The 26159-nt window shown below is 48.5% G+C and overlaps 1 protein-coding gene across 1 annotated transcript in view; it reads left to right on the plus strand.

Moving 5' to 3' along the window:
* The window catches only part of TCERG1L (transcription elongation regulator 1 like), a 222094-nt gene that overhangs the window by 25630 nt on the left and 170305 nt on the right, over positions 1-26159 (plus strand). Inside the window, exon 4 of the mRNA XM_058298125.1 lies at positions 22953-23144. Coding sequence (XP_058154108.1) covers positions 22953-23144 — 192 coding nt within the window. The remainder of the gene's footprint in view (positions 1-22952; positions 23145-26159) is intronic.

Genomic DNA, 26159 nt, shown 5'->3' on the forward strand with positions numbered 1-26159 from the left:
ATGGACACAAAAACAAATTACACAGCAAAGAAACAAGTTAAATGAATACATCTCTTCTCAAATCAGTGCTTTTTAAATAATCAGATACACAATTTCCTCGTAAATAGTGAACCATGAACTTGAACCTAGATGGAGAAGTCTGGCGCCTTCTACCAGGACCTGTGCCCATGACCTCATCCTCTCCTTTGACCTTGAGTCCCCTCCTCGTGTCTTAGACTCCCCATGACAGAGAGATAATGTTGAGATAAAAGTATGATTTCAAAATATGATTTCATCCAGGGGTTTTACTAGTAAAATCTCTCAAGCTTGATGGAGGCTGCCTCATAATGCAGAGTTTATTTCAGAACTAGAAAAAATGAGACATTAATGGGGTTTCTGAAAAAGGTTGCCAACTTTACCAATGCTGTTCAGAAAGAGAAACAAATGGATACAAATCGCCTCTATAGATAGATCTCACTTATAAAGAGATCTAAAAATCCAGAAAGCTTTACTGCAAATGGCGTAGCATGATAAAAGGGAACTTCTGCCAGGGTCACGTGGAGAGGATTTCATGATTGTAGATGGGCACCAATAATGACACTGTATTCATGGGTTTAATAAGGAAAAATAATATTGTGCTATATTTTATTACAATGTGTTTGATAAAATGGAACAGCCATTTAGAAAATCAGAAAACTAGAGACCGAAGTGTAATTCCTCAACATGATGCAGACTATTAATCTAAAAATCACTTTGCTATATGGTAAACATTGTCCACATTCCCAGGATCATCAGAGTCATTATCATTTTACTTTAACCATTTTCTGGAAGTTGCAGCCTATGCAATAAGAAATGAAACAGAAATAAGAAATTTCAATGAAATTTGAAAGTTATGCACATTTATATTTTGAAAACTCATCACTTTAAAGTTAAAAACTCTCAGGATTAAAAAGATTCAGCAAAATGGAATGATAAACTATGAAAGTAGAAAAGTTAATATATTCCTTATATATTAATATACTTGATGTAATTGGGCAAAATTTTCTATTTACATAATATAGTAAATATATAAAATACCAAGAAATGACCATCAAGTCAGGTAGATGGACCATAACTTTACTCATATATAAAACCTCAAGAAAGACACCTATAAGAATATTCTGAGAAATGATATTTTTGAAAAGCAGACAGCACTTTGGTCTTGGGTGGGAAAAGAGAACATTGTGAGAATATTAATTTTTCTCAAATTTGTTTATGAATATAATACAATTATATTACTAATTTCTTAAAACATGAGATACTCATTTTCAAATGTGTCTGATATAGAGCAATAGAGATGAACCAAAATATTTTCAAGTCTATAAGATGAATTTAACTTAATATTAAAATTATTCTAGTTTTTTTAAAATGTGGCACTGATTTAGAAATTTGCGTATAGTCAATGAAATAAGATTTAAAAATAATTTTTATATATGGTAATTCATTCTGATGCTGTAAGGGAATATTAGAAAAGCACGAACAGATGAGTCACATAATAAGTATGAGTAATCATTACTAAATATGTGTTGTATCCAGTAGTAATACAAAAAATGCAAATGAAAACCACAAAGTATAATATTCTCCTATTAAATTAGAACAGATTTTCAACAAACAGGCTTTTCCTAATGTTTGCAAGAGTACAACAAAACATACTTACACTTTTACTCATTATTACATGTGGGGTATAATGGGTCAAGCAATCTGACATTCAGATCTTTCAAAAAATTGATATCATTGCATCCGGTAGTTCTATTCCTAAGAGAGACTAAAGAAATAGAAAATAAGTACGAACAACAACTCAGTACGTTATTGCTTATAATAACAAAGGAAAACTAAAATCTCAAATGTTCATGACTAGATAATTGGTTGGGCTAATTATGATACATCAGCACTAAAAACTGAATAGCCTTCTATCATTAATAAAATCACATTTAAAAGATATTTAATGACCAAAGAAAATGCTCTTATTTCAGTGTTTTTTTTTAAGCAGATTACAAACATTTGAGAAATGATCTGAATTTTGTGAAGCTTATACTCACTGGCACATACTCAGACACATGAACTCCCCACATGTGTACACACACCAGCACATACTCCACATACATGAACACACAAACACATGCACACATATACCATAGCACACTGCTCATGCACAAACACCCACTTGCATACATGCTCAGGTGCATGCACCACATGCACACACGCACACACAACCACGCGCACCCATGCTCACAACATGCCTACAAGCATACCACACACGTGTGCACACATATGTGCATGAGAACATGCACACACAAGCACATGCACATGTTCACACACCCATGTGCACCCATCCTCATGTACATGCATACCCATACACTCACATGCATGCATGCACCCATGCACACATGAACATGCAACCACCTGCACACACACAGATCATGTACAGACCCACACCCTGTACACACACAGATCATGTACAGACCCACACCCACACATATATGTATGCACACACACACCCATATGTATACACCCTCACAAATAGAGAAGACATGGAAGGCACAGCACCAAATGTTAATGGTGGTTACTTCTGGATGCTAAGATGAGGAGGGACGTTTATTTCCAACCCTATAATATCTTTTATTCCCATCTTTAAGTGAGCATGTGTTATTTTTAAAATCAGAAAAAAAGTCATAAAATACTTGAAAATGCTTTTTTATCCTTCATACCACTGCAAATGAGAATATTACCTGCTGCCATGGATTCTTATCAGAGACATGAACTCCAGAGCGAAGATAATGGAGTTCTGTCCATCTGTTCCACACAGAAGCACCCCTTGCTAAGGAGATGCTTGATGGGTTTTTCCCGTCTTCCTACCACACGACTGCCTGGGGAAGGAGCAGCCTCCACCTAATAGTTGCATCATTAGAGATTGGGGAACCTTGGGAAGAGGGCTCTCACCTCTTTGGGAAGGTAGCTCTGGTGATCCCTGGGGTTGGCTTGCGTCCCTGTGGCCAGCACCGATGCGGACGTCCACCTCCTCTATGTTGAGTGTCCTATGGACCATCCAGCCCCGAGGGTTCAGGTCTCCACAGGAGTGGGCATCCAGGTGCGTGTGGGTCAGGGGATGGATCGGGGAAGGGCTGCAGGGCTGGTCACTTCTAGTTGAGAGTCGGCCCCGACTTGCCAGAAAACTAGGCAATGGCCTCACAGCTGTGCCTGTGCCTCGGCTTCTCGAGCAGGACACGTGCCTGTCCAGGGACTGCAGGGGTGTGTGCAGGTCAGCGAGGGGACCTGCCAAGCGATTTTGGAAGTCATGGGATAGGTCGCTAAATCATGCTGGAGACCCAAGTTTACTGAGAGAGTTGGGGGAGATGGCGTGCTTTTGTATTATAGAAAATCAGACATTTTAGTAGAAAATGCAAATGTATTTGCCTTTTATGGGTGACATGTGAGCTTCAAGGGCGCCTCAGGCTTGTGGTAGCCTTGACTCAGGTGGTGTATTTGTGCTTCTCTCCACGTCCAAAAAGTACTGTAAGTTATGCCATCTGGAAAAAGTCAGAAAAGTATTGCGTTTGAAAAGCACTTCTCCAGAGCCACCTCTCATAAGCTTTGGAGAAGTGACGTTGCTCAACTATTGGGAACAGACACTGAAGCCAGATGGCCTGGGAGCAAAATGACCCCTGCTGCTTGCTAGCTGTGTGGCCTTGGGGGAATTACTTAGCCCCTCTGTGCTATAGTTTTCTCACTTATAAAATTGAATTAGTTCAAGAATCAGAGGAGTTATTATAATTTTAGTAAATACTGTTGATGCCTGATGCTTTGGTAGCATCATCCACCTGTTTTCCATAGATATTCCCAGCATGAGGCTTCTTAGGATGCAGGTGGGTTCCTTCTCAGACATAATCTGGAGAGTGGAGCAGATGTAGCTCAGTGGTTGAGTGTGTGCTTCACATGTACGAGGTCCCGGGTTCAATCCCCAGTACCACCTAAATATATATATAATCTCACTCTCCCATCTGGCCATTTCATTTTTGGATTTTCTCTGTATTTAGACTGTACTTAAAGGCATTAATATTATGAAAAACGGTTGTCCCCAGACCCAGTGGTAAATAATTCAGACCTCAACTAAAAATTGAGGGACTGCCCAGATAATGAAAAAGTTAAATGGGGTTTTTGTTTACTGACGTAATTCATAACATTTAAAGGACCTATAAATCTATGTCCTGTTGATTATTAGTTTTCTTGAATTTATGGGTGACATTCCACAAAGTGATGAATCAGGATGTCAAAAGATGAGAGTTCCGAGTTAGATGGGATACGCAATCTTTGTATTGGTGCCTGCGACGCTATTAAGAAAATGTGAGAATTACGTGATAACTGGGGGCTGTAATACCATCTAAATCAGCAACGCTTACTGCCTTACTGACTTTCTTCTAATTGGTAGTTTCTAAATGCCAGTATGTATTCTAAAGCAGCATTCTCCATTGGAAATAGAATGCAAACCACATATGTAATTTAAAATGTTCTGATATTCACATTTATAAAAAGTAAAAAGAACCTGGTGAAATGAATTGTAATTTATTGTATTTAGCCAGATATATCCAGGATATTATCATTTCCACATGTAACCTATTTAACAATTATTAATTTTATTCTTTGTGTGTACGTATTGTCCTTGAAATACATTGTGACTTTTATGCTCATATCATATTTCATACTTTCAATAGCTCCATGTGGGAATGTCTCTTGAACAGGACAGAGCACAACTAGAAGATAAAAAATAATCTGTTTGTGAAGACCTCAAAGTATATTTGTGAGTCTATTTTAGAGAGATGATTCAATAATATTTTAAGAGAAGTATTTGAAAAACATTTACTTTCTGCTCATACTGGGAATAAATTTCCAGGTGTGCCCTCTCTATGATCTTGTAAAAATAGTCAGAGCATCCATTTTATGCCACATGCGAGATATTTAAATGGTGCAAACTTGAATGGTTTCTATAGGCACAAATGGTTTGTTCTTTAACACTTTTTTCTGATATAAAAATGATCCATGTTTGTTAGGTATAGAGAATTTGGGAACAATTGAAATGTAGAAGGAAGGAAAATGTCACGCACAGCTCCAGTAAATATTTACAAGCAATGGTGATGTATGGGTACACCGTTCCTGGGAGATATTGTGGCCACAGTTCTGCATTCTGCTCTGATGGACCATTTTAACGTGTATTTCTCCATGATATTATAAACGAATACACGTCATAGTGATGAACTAAAGCACTGCGAAGGTGAATCTGAGTTTATTGAACCTAAATACTCCACGAGAGACTATGTCCAAATCTTCACTGTGCATAAACGCTCTTTAGACATGAGGATCATATTTTGTCATAACTCACCAGACTCTTAGAAGAACTTGTTTTAAAGGATGTGAGAAGTCTGCTGTGAGGACCCCAGGACTCTTGAGGGCCAAGGACAGGATTTGTCCTTCCCTTTTCTTCTCACACTTGATCTTATTTGATCACATTTTATTTTGTTTTATTTTATTTTATATTTTCCCATTTTATTTGTAACCTAATTTAATTATTTTTAGATAATCCTGTGTTTTCTTTTTTAATTTTTCCTGCCCTCCTCCTTGTGGCTTGCTCGCTGTCTGCTCTCTGTGTGCATTTGCTGTGCGTTCTTCTGTGTTTACTTGTCTCCCTTTGTTGCGTCATCTTGCTGCACCAGCTCTCCACAGCGTATAGACCGCCAGCTTTCTGTGGTGTGTGGGTGAACCTGCCTTCACAAGGAGGCCCCGGGACGTGAACCCAGGGCCTCCCATATGGTAGATGGGAGCCCAATCGATTGAGCCACAGATGCTTCCCTGTAACCTAATTTAATTTTATATTTTATTTTTATTTTTAATTTTATTTTATATTTTTAATACTTTTAAATTTTATATTATTTTATTTTGTATTGCATTTTGTTATTTTGCTTTTATTTTTTCACTTTATTTTATTTTTGGTTTGCCTTTGCTGTCTAGGGCTTCCAGGGTATGGACAACGTGAGAATAACAGAGGGACCCTCCTCGGCTCCCTTTTGAAAGGGTATGCTTTTAATATTTTTTAGTGAATACTTTTTATTTGGTCTTGGAAAGTTCCATTCAATCCTTGTTTGCTCATCGTTAATTTTTTTGGTAGCATAATTCAGTGATGAGTTTTTAAATCTTTCCTGTTTCTATGAAGATAATTACGTTTTCCTTCCTTCAATGTGCTACCATAGAGCACAGCAGCTATACATGTTATCCTGTTAAGTCTCTGAGCCGTTCTTGGATAAAGCCCGTGTCTTACGGATGAATTGCCTTCCTCACCTGCAGAGCTGCATTTGTTGCTATTACTGTGTTCAGCAGTTGGATCTGAGTTCATAAGTGAGGCCAGCTTGTCATTTTCCTTCTTTTTTCTACACTCTCGTGTTGCGGTTATACTGGCTTCGTAGCCTGTTTGGGAAGCAGCCTCTTTCTTATTCTTTGCAAGAGTTTTATAATGTTCGAATGTATTATGCTTTATGCCTTAAAAAAATAATTTGTTGACCTTGTGTCTAAAAATATGGACCTGGTCTCTGCTTTGTGGAAGGACTTTTAACTGCTGATTTAGTGTATTAGTTTAATTTAATTAATAGTGTTTTAATAATGTGAATGATTTTATGCTTTCTATTATTCTGAGAGGGTTGACAAGTTATATATTTTTTCTAGAATTCATGCTTGTATCTAAGTTTTCAATTTTTGAGGGGAGATATAGGATTGTCTTGGTATTTATTTATCTTTTTTACTCGCTATATCAATATTTAACTCTTTTTAAAGATATAGTATTACTTATTTGTATCACAACAGCTTTTATTTACTTGGTCAACTAAAGATTTCATCCATTTTATCGGATATTCTAAGAAATAATTTTTGTCTTTAAAATAGGCTTTCTACAGATTTTTCAACATTATCAAACACTTCTATTATCTTCCCTTTTCTTTGGATTTATTCTGTTTTCTTTTTTTTTTTCCTTCCTTTTTTTAAATCCCTAATTTATATATTAGCTTATTTATTTTCTGGTTTTATTCTTTTCTGATAAAAGATTTGAAACTATATCTTTTTTATACATGTGATTTCATTGCTTTCTGTAAGTTTCAATATGTACTATTTTTGCTATTGTTCAATTTTGCATATTTTAAATTTCCATTATAATTTTATGGTCCATAGACTTATTTTTTTCAAAATATCTGTCTCATTAATTTTCTAATTCATAGGATTTTTAATCCATCCTTTTTGCAACTCATTTCTAATTTAAACGGTGGTCAGATAGCTGGTCTATGTCGAGACTTGCTCTATCGCCCAATATAGCATTAGTTTCCTAACCGTTCCATGTGTGGTTGATAATCATGTGCATTTGTCAGCGAGGGCTGCAAGGTTGTAGCTATGTCTCTGTGATCAGGCTTGATAATTATGTTATTGAATTTTTTTCCTTTTAAAAATATTTGAGAAAGTTGTGCCTAGAGCTAGGACCATGGTCGTGAATTTATTAAACTCTTATAGGTCTGTCTGTTTTGACACCATTTCATTAATTTCCTCCATATTTTGAAACGTTATATTTTATTTATAATAAATATTTATATTTTATTGTGTATTTTACCTCTTACTCTTATGTCATAATTCTCTTCATACTGGTAATGAGTTTTTCTCATGGTCATATTTTCTCATGCTGGTTATCTTTTGCTCTATGTGTTTTTCCATATCTTTGCAGCCAAATTTTCTGTGTGTCCTCACAATTTACATGCATCTGTTTAAACATCATACAGCTGGAAATTTTTTTCCAATTGGGAATCAATTGTTTAACTGTTCGGTTTATATCTATCATTAATATTGATCTATTTGGATGTTTTGCTAACTTCTATGCTTTGTATTTCTATTTTTCATAATTATTCTATGCTTCTTTGTCATTTCCTATCTTTTTTGCTCTTAATATTTTTTTCACTGTTTGATTTTATTTTTCCTATGCTGTTTTGAATTTATACATGACATTTCTATTGTTTAAAAGAAATACTTGTAAATTTATACCATGAATATTTAATTTAAAATGTCTAAAGTCAAATATTATCTTACCACTTCCATCCTCCATGGAACTACACAAGGATGTTGCCACAGTTTAATAATTACCACCATTCCTTCCTTACTCTGTCAACTTACGTGCTTTTTAAAAATCTTTTATTATCTTTTTTTTAAAGATACATAGATACAAAAAATGTTACATTAAAAAATATAAGAGGTTCCTATATACCCCACCGCCCATCCCCCATTTCTCCCACATCAACCTCTTTCAGCAGTGTGGGACATTCATTGCGTTTGGTGAATACATTTTGGAGCGCTGCTGTACCACATGGATTAGAGTTTACATTGTAGTTCACACTCTCCCCCAGTCAATTCAGTGGGTTATGGCAGGATATATAATGTCCTGCATCTGTCCCTGCAATGTCGTTTAGGACAACTCTAAGTTCCGAAAATGCCCCCATCACACCTCTTCTAAATTACATACTTTTGTTGTTCATTATTTAGGTCTTAAATTATAACGTTAATTTTGCATTTTTCTCCTTATTTCTCATTCAGATCCTTTAGAATTTATTTTAATGTTGGACAGCTAATGGTAAAATCTCAGTTTTTGATTGTCTGTGACATAGATTTATTATTTTGTTCATGTATTAAGGAGGGGTAATTTTTGTGGTTGACAATTTTTTTTTTCCTCAACTCTTTGAATACCTTATTCCAGTGTCCTCTGATATCCATTTATTTCTGCTGATAAGTTTTCTACCTAAATGATGTTCCTTTGTAGATCATCTGTCTTTTTTTCTATGGATGTCTCTAATATTTTTGTCTTTTACTTTAGGATTTGCAGTTTCATCACTCTGTATCTAGATCCAGTTCTTTTAAAAATTCCATCCACTTGTATATTAAGTTTTCTGTGAATTCATGTTTTTTACCAAATCAAGTCTGGGCCAGTCTTTAAATGCTGCCTTTCCTTCAATCCCTTCATTCTCTCCTGTGATTTTTGATAAGTAGTATATTAAATTGAATTATTCTAAACTCCATATCCCTTAGCTTCGTTTTCATGTTATCACTTCATTCTCTATACTGTATTCTGGATGATTTTTTTACATTTATTTTCCAGTTTTTAATTCTCTCTTCATCTGATTCTAATCTGCTGTGTCAGCTCCCCATGGAATTCTTTTATTTCAATGATTGTAATATTAATCTGCAGAAATTCACTTGGCTTCTTTTCTCAAATATGCTTTTCCATTCTTATAGTGCCTTGATCCTTGCTCATCTTAAAATATATTTCACACGTAATTATTTATATGCTGTTCATGAAAATTCTGAAATCTTTAGTCTTTGAGGGTCCAGATGTGTTGATTGTTGTTTTGCTGATTCTCATGCAAGTTGGCTTGTTTCTTCTTTTAGCTGGTGTTCTCTAACTATGAGGTTACATTGGATCTTAATATGTGGGACGTATGCAGGCCTCAGTTGGCTATGCTTTCCTTCAGAGAGGATTTGCACCTGCATCTCCAGTCTTAAGGAACATCACCAAGCCAGGCCCAGGCTCCATGGGGATACAGAGCTTGCTCAGTTCTAACTCTGCTTCCCCTTCTCACTCTAGCCAGCCTCTACATCTGCCCTTGGAACAGATCTTCCCACCTCCCTTATCCCTGCCTGCCTAGTTAAAGGATGACTGAGCAAAACCTGGAATGGAGAAAGGGGTTTACAGCTTGGAAGAGGAGGTGGAATTTTAGTGTTGGTATGTCATTGCCTTTAATATGATAAGAAGCTTTGGTTAAGAGAAAGAATTCTCACCATGGACCACAGAGATTACTTGAATAATTATTTTTAAAAAGGACACTTTGTGATGGACTCTAAAAGGTCAGGATATGAATACTGAGGCAGAAGAAGAAGGAAGGAGAGCAAATGACTAGCATACCTTCCAGGAATAACTAACTTCTTTGCCTTACACCTGAGGGGTGAGAGGGCAGGTCACCATGACAACCAGGAGTGTATGACCATTAAATGTAGGACAAGGATCTGTCTTGCCAATGTGGAATGAAATTTGAAGTCCACAGGCCTCAAGGCCCCCTGCCCTGGCCCAGCCTCTTCCCCCATACCTCTTCTTCCTCATGCCCTCTCCCTTCACTTACCAGGCTCCAGTCCCCCACTGGCTCATTTCTGTTTCCCAAGCACCTGCTTCTGGGCCTTTGCAACTCTTCTTCCCTCTCCCTGAAGGCCTTACTCCAGACATCCTTGTGGCTCCTTGCCAGCTTTTCATGGTCTCTCATGAGATGTCACCTCGGGGCAAACCTCCCTGGCACTCTATCAACGAGTGTCCTGCCTGTGGTTCACTTACCCTCACTGGTCCCTCAAGCATCCTACTGCACATCAGTCTCTTCTCCTGCTCACCTGGGACAGGGAGGACTGCCTACTTGGTCACTGTTCTCTCCGTGGACAGTTCCAGCACTCAGGGTGTGGCTTAAATGGTTGTTAAACAAGCAAGTGGATGACCGCAGCTGTGGGTGAACATTCACATTGTGGCTGGGAGGGGAGCGGGTCCCTCTTTCCTGGGTACCATTGTGGACAGGCCACCAGAGCACAAGTCTTTCAGGTAGTCCACCTGTGCTCCTGCAGTGAAGGAGACATTTGTTCAAGCTTGGTGATGTGTGTATGCACAAGGAATCTTTCTTATGATCCAGTGGCTTGGGTTCAAAGAGTGAACTCAAAACTTTATCTTGCTGAGTCTTCAGAGTAGATCTGAGTGGTCTCTTTTGGTTTCTGGATGAGGACTCTGGAGCTAGCTGGTCAGGGCATGGTCCAACTCCCCAGACCAGGTTCTGCGTGTGACAGGGAGGATCTTCTTGTCCCCTGCAGCTCAAATCTCAGCCAGGACACTGCTCTCTGTATCCACTACCAACACCTTGATTCTGGACTCTCAAATCATGTTTCACTTAGAAATCATTTCTACAAAGACAGACACGATTGTTCTGTATTTTACTAAATGGAAGCTGGAATTCAATGTGGCATGCTTCAGCTACGTGTGATGAAGAAGTTTTTCTGAACATTTCTGCCTTAGATTTACTTTCTCAAATACAGTTTGTATTCCTTAAGGGTATGTCTCTGGTCCAGAGACTGTTGCCTGGAGAAGTGTTCAAATTGCAAGGAATAAAGTTGTCTGGGAGGACAGATTTACCTGGCATGATCTATTAAAAGTCTGTCCACCTTCCTGAATGGTCTTGAGAGAAGCAGCCACATGCATTTGCCTCAGAAAATTCAGGGAATGAAACCCGCTCTGGCAGGTGGTGGAGGAAGAGGCATTTTGGTATGTCGATGATGAGGCATTCAATCATCTTAATTTCATAATGAAGATAGGCACAGCAAAGCAGGAGAATTCCTGAAATTCGTCAGCTGGTTGATTGCTTCGCCATCTAAATGTGTCTCCAAAGAGAAAGACACGGGCTGAGAATAATTTCCTGTGCTTTATTACCGCCATGGGATATTACGAGCCAGGTGAGAGGTGAGTGCAAATCGTGTGCACATTGAACGTAATGAAGTGGTTTGGAAACAGCTGCCTGATGATAAACAGCGTAATTTTGCTTAATGCATTAAAGAACTCCTTCACAAAACTTTTGTTGTTGTACAAATAGGATTCTGCTCTACTTTCAAGGTCAATAAAACCTCAAGCTGTCTGACAAGAATCTGCCTGCTACAGCTTGAATGGGCTAAATGCATTTATTTTAAGATGAAAGGTTAATCTTTTGTCACTGCCACTACAACCCATAGAGAAAGGCACTCTTTTTAGCAACAGCCTTGCACACTTTCTCCATGTAGATGGCGTTCCCACATCCCACAAAGTACAAGCCCCTCTGGAGTAAATTTAGGAAATTGAGGAGGCTGGGTGGACTCATTTAACCCATTAAAGCCACTAACTGAGTGAGTCCTTCAGGGGACCACTGTTGTCAAACCATCACAGATTGATTTATCTATTAGGTGCCTGCTGTGCCCATGGTCAATGGACAGCTTTGGGCTCACCCCTGCCTTTGAGATGTTTATAAGCATGTGTGGTAGAAGTAGGTGTCTCTTGAATGTTCAGATGGAAAGTGAGTCTGGGGGAGGCCAGAGGCTTGTCTACGCTTGCCCTTGAGTCCAGCACGAGCAGCTGGCACCACGTTGCTGCAGTCCACTTGCCCTCCCAGGCACCTGAGCCTGCACCTGCCACACAGGTGGCTCTTCCTTGTGATGGATCCTGGATTCGATCTGCAACAGCAAGCAAGACAGTCCCATCCATCTGCCCCATGGGATTTAAGCCCCCTCTCAGTTAGAGTTGAAGTGGGCATCACTATCCCCGAATCCTTAGGATCGGGGAATGAACGATGGACTAGAGTGGACTTACTGTCATTCTACTACAGACTTATTGTGATTCTAGCAATGGAAGAAATTGTATCGCTGCTGTGGAGGCAGTGGCCACTGCAGGTTCTGAAGGGAGGGAGGGGGAAAAGCAGGTGTAATATGGGGGTATTTTCAGGACATTGGAAATGTCCTCAGTGACAGATACAGGCCATTATATATATTGCCATAACTTGACAAAATTGTGTGGGAGAGAGTGTAAACTACAATGTAAGCTGTAGTCCATGCTTAGCGGCAATGCTCCAAAATGTGGTCATCAATTGTAACAAATGTACTGCACTAAGGAAGGATGTTGTTCCTGTGGGAAAGTGTGGGAGCAGTGAGGCACATGGTAATCCCCTATATTTTTTCTGCAACATTTAGGTAATCTAAAGTTTCTTTTTAAAAAAAAGAGGTCATTGCAAAACCATCCATTTGTTTCTTAATGAAGAAAATCGCTACCCTGCTCTTTCTTCCTCTATCTTTCCCTGACTCAGTTCATTATAGTAATCAAGACGTTTAGATTACTGAGTATTAGCGGCAATTTGTTCTTTAGGGTAGTGTAATTAATCTCTAGGTTTAATAAAATGAATATTTAAATTATTATGTGCTAAGTTACACGAAATCATAAACCTAACAATAAATTAGTACTTCTAAATGGATGTACAAATCTAAGCGAATGAGCTACCTTCTTAGCATTAAAAGACTCATCTGTCTTCTCCTAGTACCAGCCACGTTGCTTAAGCGACAGAGCTAATCCTGAACTTACTCTAAGGGCGGCAGCTTCCAGGATGTGGGTCAGTGGGAGGTATCTGATGTCCCTCCAGAGGGTGGGGGCACTTGAGCCTCTTGAAGCTGGTGGGTTCTCCTGAGCAGCGTGAGCTCACATCAGGGGCCCCCAGGAGGGACACACACAGAGCTCTGCCCTGGGTTCTTTCGCTCTGGGGGAGGGGACCCCTGAGGGCGAGGGGAGGAGCTGGATTGGCTCTGGTTGGAAGCCCCTTCGCCTCCAGGATCTGTGAAAAGTGGCATTTTCATCCTAAGGTTGGGGTCCCTGTGGGAGTCTGGGGAAATTGTCACCGTGGGGTAGTCAGGATCCTTGCCCACAGCCTTGGGGCTCCCCATGCAGTCTGGGCCTGCCCGGCCCCTGTCCAGGTCACCAATCCAGAGAGGGGGAGGGGTGGGGTGGAGGGGCCAGGTGCTGGGGCCTGAGGGGTTTCAGATTGCAGCGCAGCAAGTGTGAGCACTTCCTGAGTCCTCAGGGAAAGCAGGAGGGAGATGGGGTGCACGTCTGGGTGCTAGGTGGGGATCCTGGTAGGCCACTTGGCACAGCTTGAAATATGTCTGGACATGCAGATGGCTTAAGATTAAAAACAAGTCAAATACCAACAGTCAGCTGATTTTGGAGAACCCATTTCCTAACAAAGTTTTAAGTGAAAGTGGATGGAAATCAGCCCTTGGCAAATGTGTTTTTGTGCCTGTAAGTCAGTAAATGCAAAGGGGGTTGCTACTTGGATCAACTTAAAAGGATTTGTCCAGAAAAACTACCTTGAAAAGGTGCAAACAACCAACGCAGGTGGGAATGGTGCGTGGAGCAAATGATGTTTTGAAAGAGGGTCGTTGTGGTGCTTCTTCAGTGCTCCCAGCCGGGATTGTGTGAGCTCAATATCGTTCTGAAGAGAGTGAGTGAATGCTCCTTTTAGAATACGAAGAAAGTGGGTGCTTTCACAAAAGCGGTCTACTAGACTCTTCCATTTCCGGTGTACGCTAGTTATGTACAAATGCAGAAGAACATGAAAAGGAGGTTTTACCTCTCTATGATTATGAATAAATGCTAGACATTTGTTATTTCCTATCACAATATCCCTGTGATATTTTCTCAACCAAACGGAAGAAAAGGGAAAAGGGGGATTTACATATAGTTTTATTTCTTCTATGGCGTATCGCACAACAAATTATTTTCTTTTTATTTGGGAGGCTTATCATCTTACGGTGCTTTCCACGTTCATCATCGGCTCTTCCTTCAGAACAAATCCTCATGCTCTTTTTTTATTTGCTTGCGACGAGGGCTGGTGGCTGACCGTTGCTTGCTCAGTCCACAGCTCGTATGGGGGAGCCTCTGCGCGAAGCCCCCTGGCTGCTGGCCCCGGGCTGGGGAGGGCCCAGAGCTCAGTGGGAGCCACGTGGAGAGGTGGAGGCCCAGGTGGACATTTCAAGTCTAAGCCCGGGGTTCTGCGGGGCCCTGAAAGAGGAGCTGTGGCAGGAATGCCATCCTTCAGAGGCGAGGGACAGGGCACCGGAGGACGGGCCAGGTGCTGAACCGAAGGGGTTTGTTACCTTGGGGACAGAGGGTGTGGGGTGGGGGGCGTCGGGAGAGAATGGAGGTGTGGACCGGGCAGCTCCACGGGTGCGGGGGAGGCCGCGGGGGAGGCCGCGGAGAGGAGGGTGGGGCCCGGCCTGCCTTCTGAGAGGGCCCTCCCGCTAAGGAGCCGCGGCTGAGCCGTGGCCGCATCTCAGTGGTGGGAGACAACTGCAGGCCCTGAGGTGGAGGGGCGTCTGCGCGGGGGCCCAGGAGAGAGTCATGCTTAGGAATTATGAGCTCAGATCGTCACGATGGGATGACTGAGTGGATGGGGGGCCAGAGAGGAGGCGTTTAGGGTGACCCAGGGAACGGGGTGGCGGGGCCTTCTCTGAGGTAGGGCCTGCCAGTGGCCTGCAGGTTTGGGGGAGACGGGGGTGAGGAACCAGCTCCCTGGGGCATGTGATACTTGAGAACTCTCTAGAACCTCGGTCTGGCACACAGGACTGAACTCAGGAGAGAGTGGACCTTCGCCAGCCAACGCAGAGCCTGAGGCCTCCGTCTGTCCAGTCAGGCGGGCAGGGGGCCGATGATGCTCGGGGCTACTCGCCATCTCCCGAGAGAACCGGGGCCCATGAGGACGACTGCACGGCTGTGGTCAGAGAGCGGGCAGCACGCAGAGGCCCGGTCAGCCCCGAGGCCCCGCCGATTCGGGGAGCTGCGCTCGCCAGCCGGGATCTTTCTGTCGCTGTTTACCCTTCGAGAATGTCTTTTGGGTGATAATCTCCAAAACCTCATTCTTTGGACAGTTTTCCCCATAATTCTGGGGTGAAGACAGTGAAGCTCTGTGCTTAGTTTGTGGTGGCAGAAGGGAAGGTTGTGTGCTTTGCACAGAAAATAAGCGAGAAGCAGATCTGCAGGCTGGAAGTGGGTTCCGGTTGCTGGGCCGAGGGGAGGGGGCCGGGATCTCCTGCCCCATGGGGCAGAGCCTCTGGAGGGTCAGCAAACGGTCTTGGTCGCGGAGGGTGGTGATGGTGACACGGCATTGTGCACGTCCTAATGGCACACGCAAAAACGGCGAGATTTGGAAATTCTGTGGGATGGCTTTGCTTTCATGGTGAAAACAAAAGTGAAGGAAGGCCTTGGTGCAGAAGCTCTCTGGCAGACAGCTGGTCATCTCAGGAAGGTGGCTGGTTGCGACTTAGAGGCCGAGGAAGAGCAGGGCAGGACCTGCCCTGGACCCCCGGGGGCAGTGGGCGGCAGGGTCTCCAGGTGGTGGGGTCTCCAAGTTTGGGGTCTCCAGTTTACGGGGTTTCAAGCGGCAGGGTCTCTAGTTGGTACAGCGGGGCACCTCCACTCGGTGGCGTCTTTGCTGCAGCCATGGTGGGCTTCAGGCACGGCCCACCGGAGACCGTGGGTATGCTGAGGGGGAGGAGGGCGAAGGTGAGGGGCCGTCTGAGTGGGGTCCCAGCCGGCATGGGGCACGAGCGCTGAGCCTGTGAGTGACCCCACATCCCGGCCGTCTCATTGGCCGGCCATCTGGTCTCGTCTAAACACCATGGGCATCTCCCCTGGGGGCCAGGCTCGGCCCCCAGCACCCCCACTCTGGCCAGTCCTGACAGAAGAGCCAGTGGCTCGCTGGAAGACCCCTGGCCTGAGGCGCCCTGGGGCCTGGCAGCCTTCAGCACCTGCCCTGGTCGGGTGCTTTGCTGCCAGTGGCCCCTGCCGTGGGGATGGGCAGGAGCTGAGAGCCCCTCTCCACCCAGCACTGCTCCCACGGGCCCCTGGGACCCGTGCGCCCGGTGGTGGAGACCCTCCTCGCTCTATGGGAGTTTGTTCTTCCCTCCGTTGGCTTCGGGTTGAACGACCGCTGCTGCCGGATCTGGCTCTAGTACTTCCCTGCTCGGCTGGCAGGAGCTGCGCGGCAGGTTAGTTTCCGAGGGAGGCGTCCTTTGACACTGAGGCACGAGCTGGAGAAAAGGCCGTTAGGCTGCTGGGCCTGGACGTGCTGCCAAGGTGCAGACACACAGACAGGGTCCAGGACTTTGCTCACAGTCCCCTAGAAAGACCCCCCCCCCGGGAGGTGCCAGGTGGAGCCCGTTAGGGAAGAGGGAACCAAACAAAGCGGAGGCAGCCGCTCCAGCCGGCAGTCGAGCGTCAGGCGGGATCCGTTCAGGCGCAGGAGCATTTCCTTGTTCGAGCTGTCACGGAGGTACATGAGCACTTGGCCTTGGAGAGCAGGTGCGGGGAGAAAGCCCCTCAGTCTCTGCCTGCCTGTCACGCCCCTGCCCACTGCACCCCAAGAGCACTGTGACTCCTCCATAGACGACCCTGGATTCCACAAGCACCGCCTGAAGTGACTGTTCTCATCAAAGAGTCGTTTTCGCAGAAATAATTAGCAGTTGGTAGCTGGATTGCTTGAAGGATTTCCACCTGAGCCAAAATCGCTTGCTAAGCAGACATAATAAACTAACGACTGTTGATTTTTGAAACTGTTGCCCAGCCTAGAGAGCACAGCAGCTGGTGTTGGTGAAACGGGGGTTCTCCTCAGCAGGAGGCTCTCCCCAGCCGCCCCCGTGTTTGCATGTGCCCCCCGCTGTCTCTGAGCCCCCAAGCACCCCCTGCTCTCTGCAGCCTCCGAGACAAGCACACCACGCTGGGACGTCAGCCCGTGAGTGTGTAAGGTGCAATGTTAGGTGTGTAAGGCTTCGTCGGCTGGCGACCTGCTGGGGTTATAATTCTTAGTTTAGTAGCTGGTGACCCTTCCAAGGCTCGGGCCACATGAGGCCATGGTATTTGGAGGCTGAGCACCCGCTGGCAGTGCAGCCAGGGAATTGGACCGGGGGGCGAGGGCCTGGGTGAGGGCCAAGGGAGCGAGGGCGGGTGGGAAGAGGGGGAGCAGCCAGCGCCGGCGCCCGGGGCGAGCCTCCTGAGCTTGCGGGTGCAGCACAACCCGAGGCGGCCCGGTCGGTTCCGGTGCCCCTGCCTTCCACGCCCTCCGGGTCCCCACCTCCACCGTCCTCCTCTTTCCGCTCCGTCTCGCCCTGGGAGAAGCGAAACCCGCCGCGGGATGGGTGCCAGGTGTCCCGGGTGCCAACAGGCCGTCTGTCTCCAGCCGTCCCCATGCCGCCGACAGCATGCTCCTAAATAATTCAGTGCGTCGGTCACGAGCGACGTCTCCAGGGCACACGGCCGGCTCTGGGTGCCCACGGGAGGGTTGCCAAGAAGGCCCGGTCCTCCTCTCCGATGCTGAGTGGTCTAGCCGTGAGCCCCCGGCCAGCCCTGCAGAGGGGCCTTCAGCTCTGGCAGCAAGTCTCGCAGTGAGCACAGGGCAGTGGGGGTGACGATGATAAAAGTGGTCAATAAAAAATAAAAAACTCGCAGTGAGCACAGGGCAGTGGGGGTGACGATGATAAAAGTGGTCAATAAAAAATAAAAAAATTAAAAAAAAAAAAAAAAAGTGGCAGCCACGGCGACAGCTGGGGGCTCGGGGCCCTCGGGGTTTCCGGGTGGCCCTGCACTCCCGCCAGGCAGCTCTCAAGGGGAGTAACGGTTGTTAATCACTGTTTTCTGAAAACACCTCCTTTTCTACCTGGCCCGGCTTAGCCCTGCTGGCGCCTCCTAGCTGGCTGGGCCTCTGCCCTCCCTGTGGGTCCACTCAGCTCGTGTCCTCTGCAGTGCTTTGGAAAACTGAGTTATTCTAGTTATTTATCAGTCACCACTATGGCTGAGGGCCTTGGGTCAAGAGGCTGCGCTCAGGGGGAGCAGCTGGTGGCCCTGCCCCTCCCAGCCCCGGCCACAGCCGCTGGCACCTGCCTGGGACCTCGGGTAGCTCCTTCCCAGCTCCCACGGCCCCGCAGGTAGGGACACTCGAGCTGACTCATGGGTGGCGCAGGGACGAGCTGGGAAAGGGTCCCCGGGCCCCGCCCCAGTGCTGGGGCACCCTGCGTCCAGCCCTCCTCCTGCTTCGGTGTTCATCCCGTGCACCCAGCACCCAGCACCCAGCGCCCTCCACCCTGGCCCCGCCCAGGCACGTGCACGCTGGGGGTCTGCGCTGCGCGCACTGTAGGCGTGACGGTCTCCCGCACGCGCCGTTTCCCGCAGCCGCTGGGCCCGAGAGCTCACCGTAAGAAGGCCTGGGGCCTCAGGGAAAATTCCAATAAGGTCAAACCTCTCTTTTCAATCGTTTAAAAAAGAATTGTTGGTATTCCTTATCAAATTTCTGTCTTGCCTGATGTTACTCAGTTGATACCGTGAACTAACTGGGGAGACTGTGTGTTCATAGTTGGACCAAAGAAATTCAAAGCAGGCTTAAAACTCTTTCCAAGTTTTTATTTATTTATTAAAAAGGCAGATAAGGGGGCTTTTCTCTTCCTTTCTGGCCAACACATCCTTTTTCAGCAACAAAATCACCTGGTGGTGAAAACTTTTCCAAACGCCCGTCTATGCAGGGCTCCCTCCTTAACCTGTTTCATTTGAAAGATCATTGCTTTCTCACTCATTTTTAAAAGGCCATCTTCATTTTAACTATAGATTAAGTTCATTAAAAAATTTACCAGGTAGCATATTGCTGAGAGCCAGGTGCTAGTAAAGAAAAGAAAAAGGCCTCGAAGCAAGAGCGTGTGCTCATGTAAAATCACTGAGAACAGCATGTCCCTCTCTGAACTGCTGGTGGGCACCTCCGTCTCGTCTCGTCACAAGACGCTCGTTTAAAGGACTGTTTTCCTGAGTGGACCACGTGGGTGACCTCCCTGGGGGCTCCCTGGGGGCTGCTCTCGCCGTGAGGACATGGGACCCCCGCGAGAGAGCCAGAGCTGGGAGCCCGGCTCGCTGTGCGTTCAGTGCGGCTCCTCTCTCGGATATGGCTGTAAGCAGGTGGCACCGTGAGGAAGCTGTGACTTTCCTTTCGGTGGAGGGTTTTGTGCAGCCCCTTCCCCAGGTCGGAGCCTCTGGGCGGGACAGGATCGGGGTCCCCAGCACTGCTGGGCGAGGGTGCACGGTGCTCCTGCTGGAGAGGGCGGCCCTGGAGCCGCCCTGGCTGCAGAGCTACAGGGACAGTGAGGCACCCCGGGCCTGAAGAGTTGGGGAGCAGCAGAGGATGCGGGGCGGCCCCCCGAGCCCCCAGACCCCCCCGCAGGCCAGGGGGCTGGGCCCCGCTCTGCTCCCTGGTCCCAGGGCTCCGTGCCCCGCCCCCGGGCTTCCCAGGACTCCTGGGATTTGGAAACCCTCCCCAGAGTGTCCACACCCCCTCCCCTGGCCCACCGACCCCTTAATCCGTTTCCAGCCAGGACTCCTACTTAGCAGCCTCGCAAGGAAGCACACAGAGCAGCAAATTCCAGTGAAAACCCTGGAGAAAAATACAGAAAAATACGGAAATGGAGGGACGCCGTGCGCAGTGACGCAGGAGGATGGGGCTTTAGGAGGCTTTGGCAGGATTACCTCATCACATGGCACGTCCAGCCCAGAAGCGCCCACACCCTGAACATGTGGGCCGTGGAAATACAGAAAGTAACTTTTTTTTTTAAGAATAATGTTTGGTTTATTGCCCCCCGCCTCCCCCGGCCCCATTGTCTGCTCTATTCCGTGTGCTCTTCTGCGGCTGCTTGTATTCCCGGTAGGCGGCTCGGGGAACCAGTCCTGGGACCTTCTGGAGTGGGGGAGAGGCGATCATTCCCTTGTGCCACCTCAGCTCCCTGATCTGCTGCGTCTCTTACTGTCTCTCCCCTGTGTCTTTGTTGTGCCATCTTGCTGCGCCAACTCTCCATGTCAGCTGGCACTTGTGTGCGGGGCAGCACTCCTGTGCGTGTGGCACTCCCACACGGCACAGCACCCCACCTGGGCCAGCTCGCCACCTGGGCCAGCTCGCCACCTGGGCCAGCTCGCCTTCACCAGGAGGCCCTGGCATTGAACCCTGGACCTCCTATGTGGTAGATGGGAGCCCAACTGCTGAGCCACATCCACTTCCCCAGAAATAAACTTTTTAACTTTTTATTTTTCATTTTTCACACGGTTGTTTCTGTCATGGCTGTTACAACAGGCAGCACCTATTCTGTATTGAAAGCAGCCTAATCCGGTGCCGCACTGGTTTATTGGCTAGGACACACGCGTGGCATCTCCACTCCCTGGGGTATTAGGCTACGATCATGATCTTCACCTCTGATGGCCACTTCGTGGCGAGGGAGGGGTTTATTCTGGAACTTTCCTTGGCCGAGCGGACGTGTGGTTGTGAATCAGCGACACAGCCTCCGGGTGCCACGGGAACATGGTGGAGGCTCAGCTCATAGAGCGCCTCGGCTGGGGAGACAGACGATCCTATGTGCCTTCGTGATCCTAGTTTTGTAAGTTTTCTAGAATGTACAAATTAAGACTATATTTTGAGTAGTGTTTACACTTTTCTGACTTTCAATCTGTATACAGTCATTTTATGGAATCTGAGAAATATGGAAAGACAGAGAGAGAAAATCAGCCCTGAGTCCACCTTCCAGAAGGTTCACTGCGCAAACACGCTTTCTCTTTCCTGTGTGTGCCTTCTCGCACACCCAAGGTCCTGCATTAAATGCCTCCTCTCTGCCTCCGCGTCTCTCTCCAGAGGTTCCGGCCTCAGGGGTGGACGAGGGTCTGTCTCTGAGCCCACCCCGACGAGCTCTGGGTCGGCCCCCAGGCTCTCCCCGCGCTCCCTCCCCTGCAGCCGCCTCACGCCTCACGGGTGCGCTGCCAGCGGGACTCCCACAGGCAGCCCCAGCCCGCACCTCCCTCACGCCTGCCTCCGCCCGGGATCTGAGTGACGGCAGGCCCCTGCCCTTCCTGTGTCCCCAACACAGCAGCTGGGTGGGCACGTTCCGATGACCGTCAGCCACCCTGCTCCCGCTCCACCGTCCACGGGTCCCTGCCTCCCGCGCAGTCCCACGGCATGTCCCCTTCACTGCCCCCCGCCCTCTTCAGCCTCCCCGATGTCCTGCAGCTGCTGGGACCCACCCGCAGGCAGCTGCCCTGGGGCCTTTGCACCTCCAGCTCCCGCTTACCGGATGCCCCCTCCTGGGCGTCCGCTCCTCTCTCCTTCGGGACTTTACACATCCGTCCCTTGCCCAGTGACTCCTCTCTCTACCATTTAAAACTGAAGCTGACCGCCCACCCCTACCCCTGCCCAGCTTGGATTCCCCATCATACCCGTGAACCCACAATGGATTAGCTGAGTCAGAACAGTGCCCGACGCGTGCCTGCCCTTCCCAGGAGGGGCGTCCTCCAGCGGCGGGCGGCTCAGCTGCCCGTTCCCCACTCTGCCCCAGGCGCTAGAGCAGCCGGCACCGCAGCAGCACCGAGTCAGACCTCGTTGGAGCCTCCTCTGGACCTGTGGCCTGCTCCGTGTGCCCGCTGTGCTGCGGCACTGCCCGCTCTCCTGGGCGTGGTCATGCTGCACTTGAACGGCCCGCGGCGTGGCTGCGCCGGGGTGTGTGGAGCCATCTCCCGCTGACGCTTCCTGCTTCTCGAGCCTTTATCCTGAGGTGCTGGGGATCGGGCTGAATTGCAGGAAGGGAGCACTTGATCAAAGATCATAGATTCTCCTGGGGTTTCAGGACATGCGTCCACCTGCTTTCCAGAACTGGGCCAACGGGGCCTCCGCCGTCGGTTTAAGGAGGTGAACCCCAAAGACTCCTCAGAGACCACGTTCACTGGGGGATGACGCCTCCATTTAAACAAGTACTGCCAGGGCACTGGGAGGATGCTCGCAGACACCCCCGAGGGCAGGGAAGCCCGCGGTGGAGCCTGCGTTGGAGGCGCAGGGGACTGACCCCTCACGCCCACCCCCGCCGAGGTGGGCGTTGTTCTCTCCCCCGAGGTGACCACTCGGGGCGCTGACCTCATGCCCCGGGGCTCGGTGGAACCCCGTGGACGGAGCTCCCTTCCGCTCGGCCCATCCCGTGGGCCTCGGTTAGGGCCGCGCCAGGGAACTGCGCACTTGTCACGGTCACTTCGAATCGCGTCCCGCGTGGCTACAGGGAGGGGATTTCTCCTCCAGGGGCCACATCCAGGCTCGGGCGGCGGCTCGCTGTGCCCTGTGGGCGATGGTCCGATGGGCCTGGGGCGCGGGCCACCATTTATCCTGGGCACGGGCTTCGACGGCCGTGCTCTCCTTGCCCGGGAGCCCGTGCCTTGTAGGAGTGCCCCAGGGTGCGGTTTGTGCCTCTGGGTGAGAACTCGCTCTCTCTCTCTCCAGGTGGTTGCCATGGCAGCCTCAAGCCCGTGGGCGGCGGTCCCGCCATCGCCATCGCCGCCGCCACAGCCGCCGCAGCCGTGGTCTCCATGGATCCCGAGGCGCTCCGGGGCCCGGCCGCCTCCAGCGTGCAGCCGTGCCACTTGCTGACCCTGTCGCCCATCAAAATACCGCTCCGGGCCGTCCCCTTCTCAGGTAAGCGCAGCTTCGGGAGCCTTGGGTTCCTTCTGGAATTCCCTGACGCGGAGGCCAGAGAGGGCCGCCAGCCCGCCTGGTTCTCAGGTCCCTGCCAGCGCCCCCTGGCCCGGGGCCCTCGATGCCACCCCACGTTTGAAGGGGTTGTGAGTCCCCCCCGCCCTCGAGCTACGTGAACGCACCTCAGCTCCCCGAGCAGAGCCTTGCTGAATCAGCGCCCACCTCTCCTGCCAGTGGGTCAAGTTTGACGTTCCGCTGGAGGAACCGAGGGTCCTCTCTGCTGATGCTTTAGGGCGAGTACTGCAGGGTGCTGGCTGTGAGGGAGATGCAGAGGTGTGTGATTTCCTGACACAGTGTGGAAGAAAGTTCAGGCAACGGGCTAGAGAATAGCAAAGTCTACAGGTAAGGTAACTGCACCAGAAAGCACCCAGCCAGCGTTACCCACACGGGGCTCTTGCAAAGCCATTCATCTGGGCTTGCCAGCTGGACCGCCCTGAGCTCAAGGGGGGGTCCCACCCCCGTGGAAGCCACGCTGGGCTGCTGCACGCTTAGTCGATGGGTGGAGGGGGTGCGCTCGCTCTCTAAACGGCCCTCGGTGCAGGGCAGGCAGGTGGGCTCTGGCATTAGCAGAGGTGCCGAGATGCATCAGGTAAGGGGCTCAGGACGGAGGGGCAGGGCCCGGCCCGCCCTGCTGGTAACGGTAGCCCAGGTGCTCCCCAGTAACCCACCTGGCGGGCCTGGCATCAGAGACAGGGGTGCTGGGGGCGCCAGCGTCCTCCAAAGCCGCCAAGGCCGGGCTGGTGTGGAATGGCAGATGTTCTTGGGAGCGCTGGGATTCCTTTAGCTTTAGTGTACGTGGTGCGGTGAAACTTGACTAGAGGCTCGTAGGCGAGGGTTAGAGAATCAGAAACAGGAAACTGATTCGCGGAGGAAGACAATGCCTCACCTCGCTGCTCTCTGGTGTGTGGACTGTTGGTGGTTCATTAGCTTTGTTCTGGTAAATGTAATGTGGTCTTTCTCAACACTGCACGTTTGACTTCCTGTATTTCTATATTGGCATGATGGATTAGTTGGTCCACGGCACACTGTATCTCAAGAACAAAATCTTATTTCTATTTTACCATGTTGGCAGACATGTATTTAGGATATGATGGGGAAAAATAAATAAAACACACAGATAATCTGTTGTGTGGAACATAATTTACAGCTGTGTCAAGATTTTGGTTGGAAAACATCAGTCCATCAACATTCATTAAGGACGACTTGCTATTTTCCAGGAAAATTAATCTTAGAACCCAAAACTGTGTACCCTGGGGGCGGCTTCACTCTCCATCTCTTTTCCATGATTTATAAAGTGACATAATAATTAGGCATCTCTCCATGTTTGCATTTCATAAGGTTCTATAATGAAATTTGCCATAATGTGCATTCAGTTAGAAAGAGACAAGCATCAACATTATCTATCACGCAGCTAACTGCCAACATGGGATGTCAAAAAGATGAAAGGGGCGTGACTCCTGAGGAGGAGCCTGAAACCACCTTCGTGCTGCTGGCATGGATGGCGCCGGCTGGCAGCTCTGCTGCGCAGTGGAGGGCGGGGCTGAAGCTGGGGTGCAGGCAGAGCTGGGGCTGGAGCCCCGAGTGCAGTCCAGCAGGTGGGCCCCGAGTTCCTTGGCCAAGCCCTGGCTTCGTGGCGGTGCAGCTCACCACACGGGCTGGGCGGGCGTGCGGTTTGTTGGGAGGGATGGCCACTGCGTGGAACCATCCGGGCAATCTCCTCTTGACTTTGGCAGAAGGCGTCGAGGGAGGCTGGCTACTCCCAGGATGCGAGTCGCTCTGAAATGTCACTCGAGCCCTTCTTGAGAGATTGAGGGGCAGTTTCCCTGTCACCACTCAGGTCTGGGCGTTTTCTTCCTTTGTTAGGGAAGTTGTGGGCTTACAGGACGATCATGCATTCACTGCAAGGTTCCCTTACACCACCCACCGCTGCCACCTTGCCCTGGTACGGAACCACTGTTTCAATCGCCGGTAGCACGTCTTTACAGCTGTGCTGTATAGTATTAGTAAAGTCAGGACTGTTTGTAAAGCAGGGGCCCCACAGAATGGATGGGACCAAAGGCTTGGCTGCAGAGGCGGAATCTCGGGAGGTCAGGGGGCCTGTTAGGAAACCCCCGACACCCCTTCCAAATGGGTGGGCTGTGGCAGGGGCCGGAGGACAAAGTGTCACCCGGAGGGCTGGGGGTGGGGCAAGTGGAGCAGGTGTGTGAGACCTTTGGACAGCAAAAGGGACTTTCACAGACCAAGGAAAACTCATTTCTCTGTGAAGTTTGTTCTGGATTCAAATGGATTTTATAGAAGCATGTGACCTTTAATTGTCTACAGATGAAGAATCCTGTTTCACTCAGGAGGTAATAATTCCCATTTTAGATAAACGAGTGCAGCTATTTTCTTCACACCTCTTTAATGGTGGCTCCGTAACCTTGCTAGGCTCAGCGCGTGGCCCAGGGGACAACTGCGGACATCTGGAGACCTCATTGGTGGTCACAGCTTGGGGGTGCAGCTGGGATCCAGCACCCGAATGCCAGGGACACTGCCATGAGCCCCCCCGGTGCAGAGGTCAGCCCCGACACACAGCGTTCCCTGGTCCCAAGGGTCCCCTGCGTGTCTGTTGAGAAACCCTGGTTTGGCTGGCAGGTGCCGTTCACCGTGAACTCCTGGAGGGGCCTCCGATCGGCTCACCTGACATCAGGGAAGGAAACAGGCGCCAGGTGGGACTGAGAGGCAGCCGTGCAGTAGCCCCGAGTTAGACGGCTCTCAAGTTTTCAACACGATAGCAGTGCCCTTTAAAGAAGCCGTGCCTGCTCCACGTTCACTCTGAACCAGGCTTTTCCTTCCAGGTGCTGCCAGTCGCTCTCTGTCTCCCCTCTGTGGGACCCGCACATTTGTGTCTGGAAGGCGTGTGCTGTGTCCTTCCCCCAGCCATAGGTGGGTGCCTGGCCGTCCACCCTTGAACGC

The sequence above is a fragment of the Dasypus novemcinctus genome, chromosome 6 (assembly GCF_030445035.2).
Source record: "Dasypus novemcinctus isolate mDasNov1 chromosome 6, mDasNov1.1.hap2, whole genome shotgun sequence".
In the NCBI taxonomy this organism is placed as follows: Eukaryota; Metazoa; Chordata; class Mammalia; order Cingulata; family Dasypodidae; genus Dasypus; species Dasypus novemcinctus.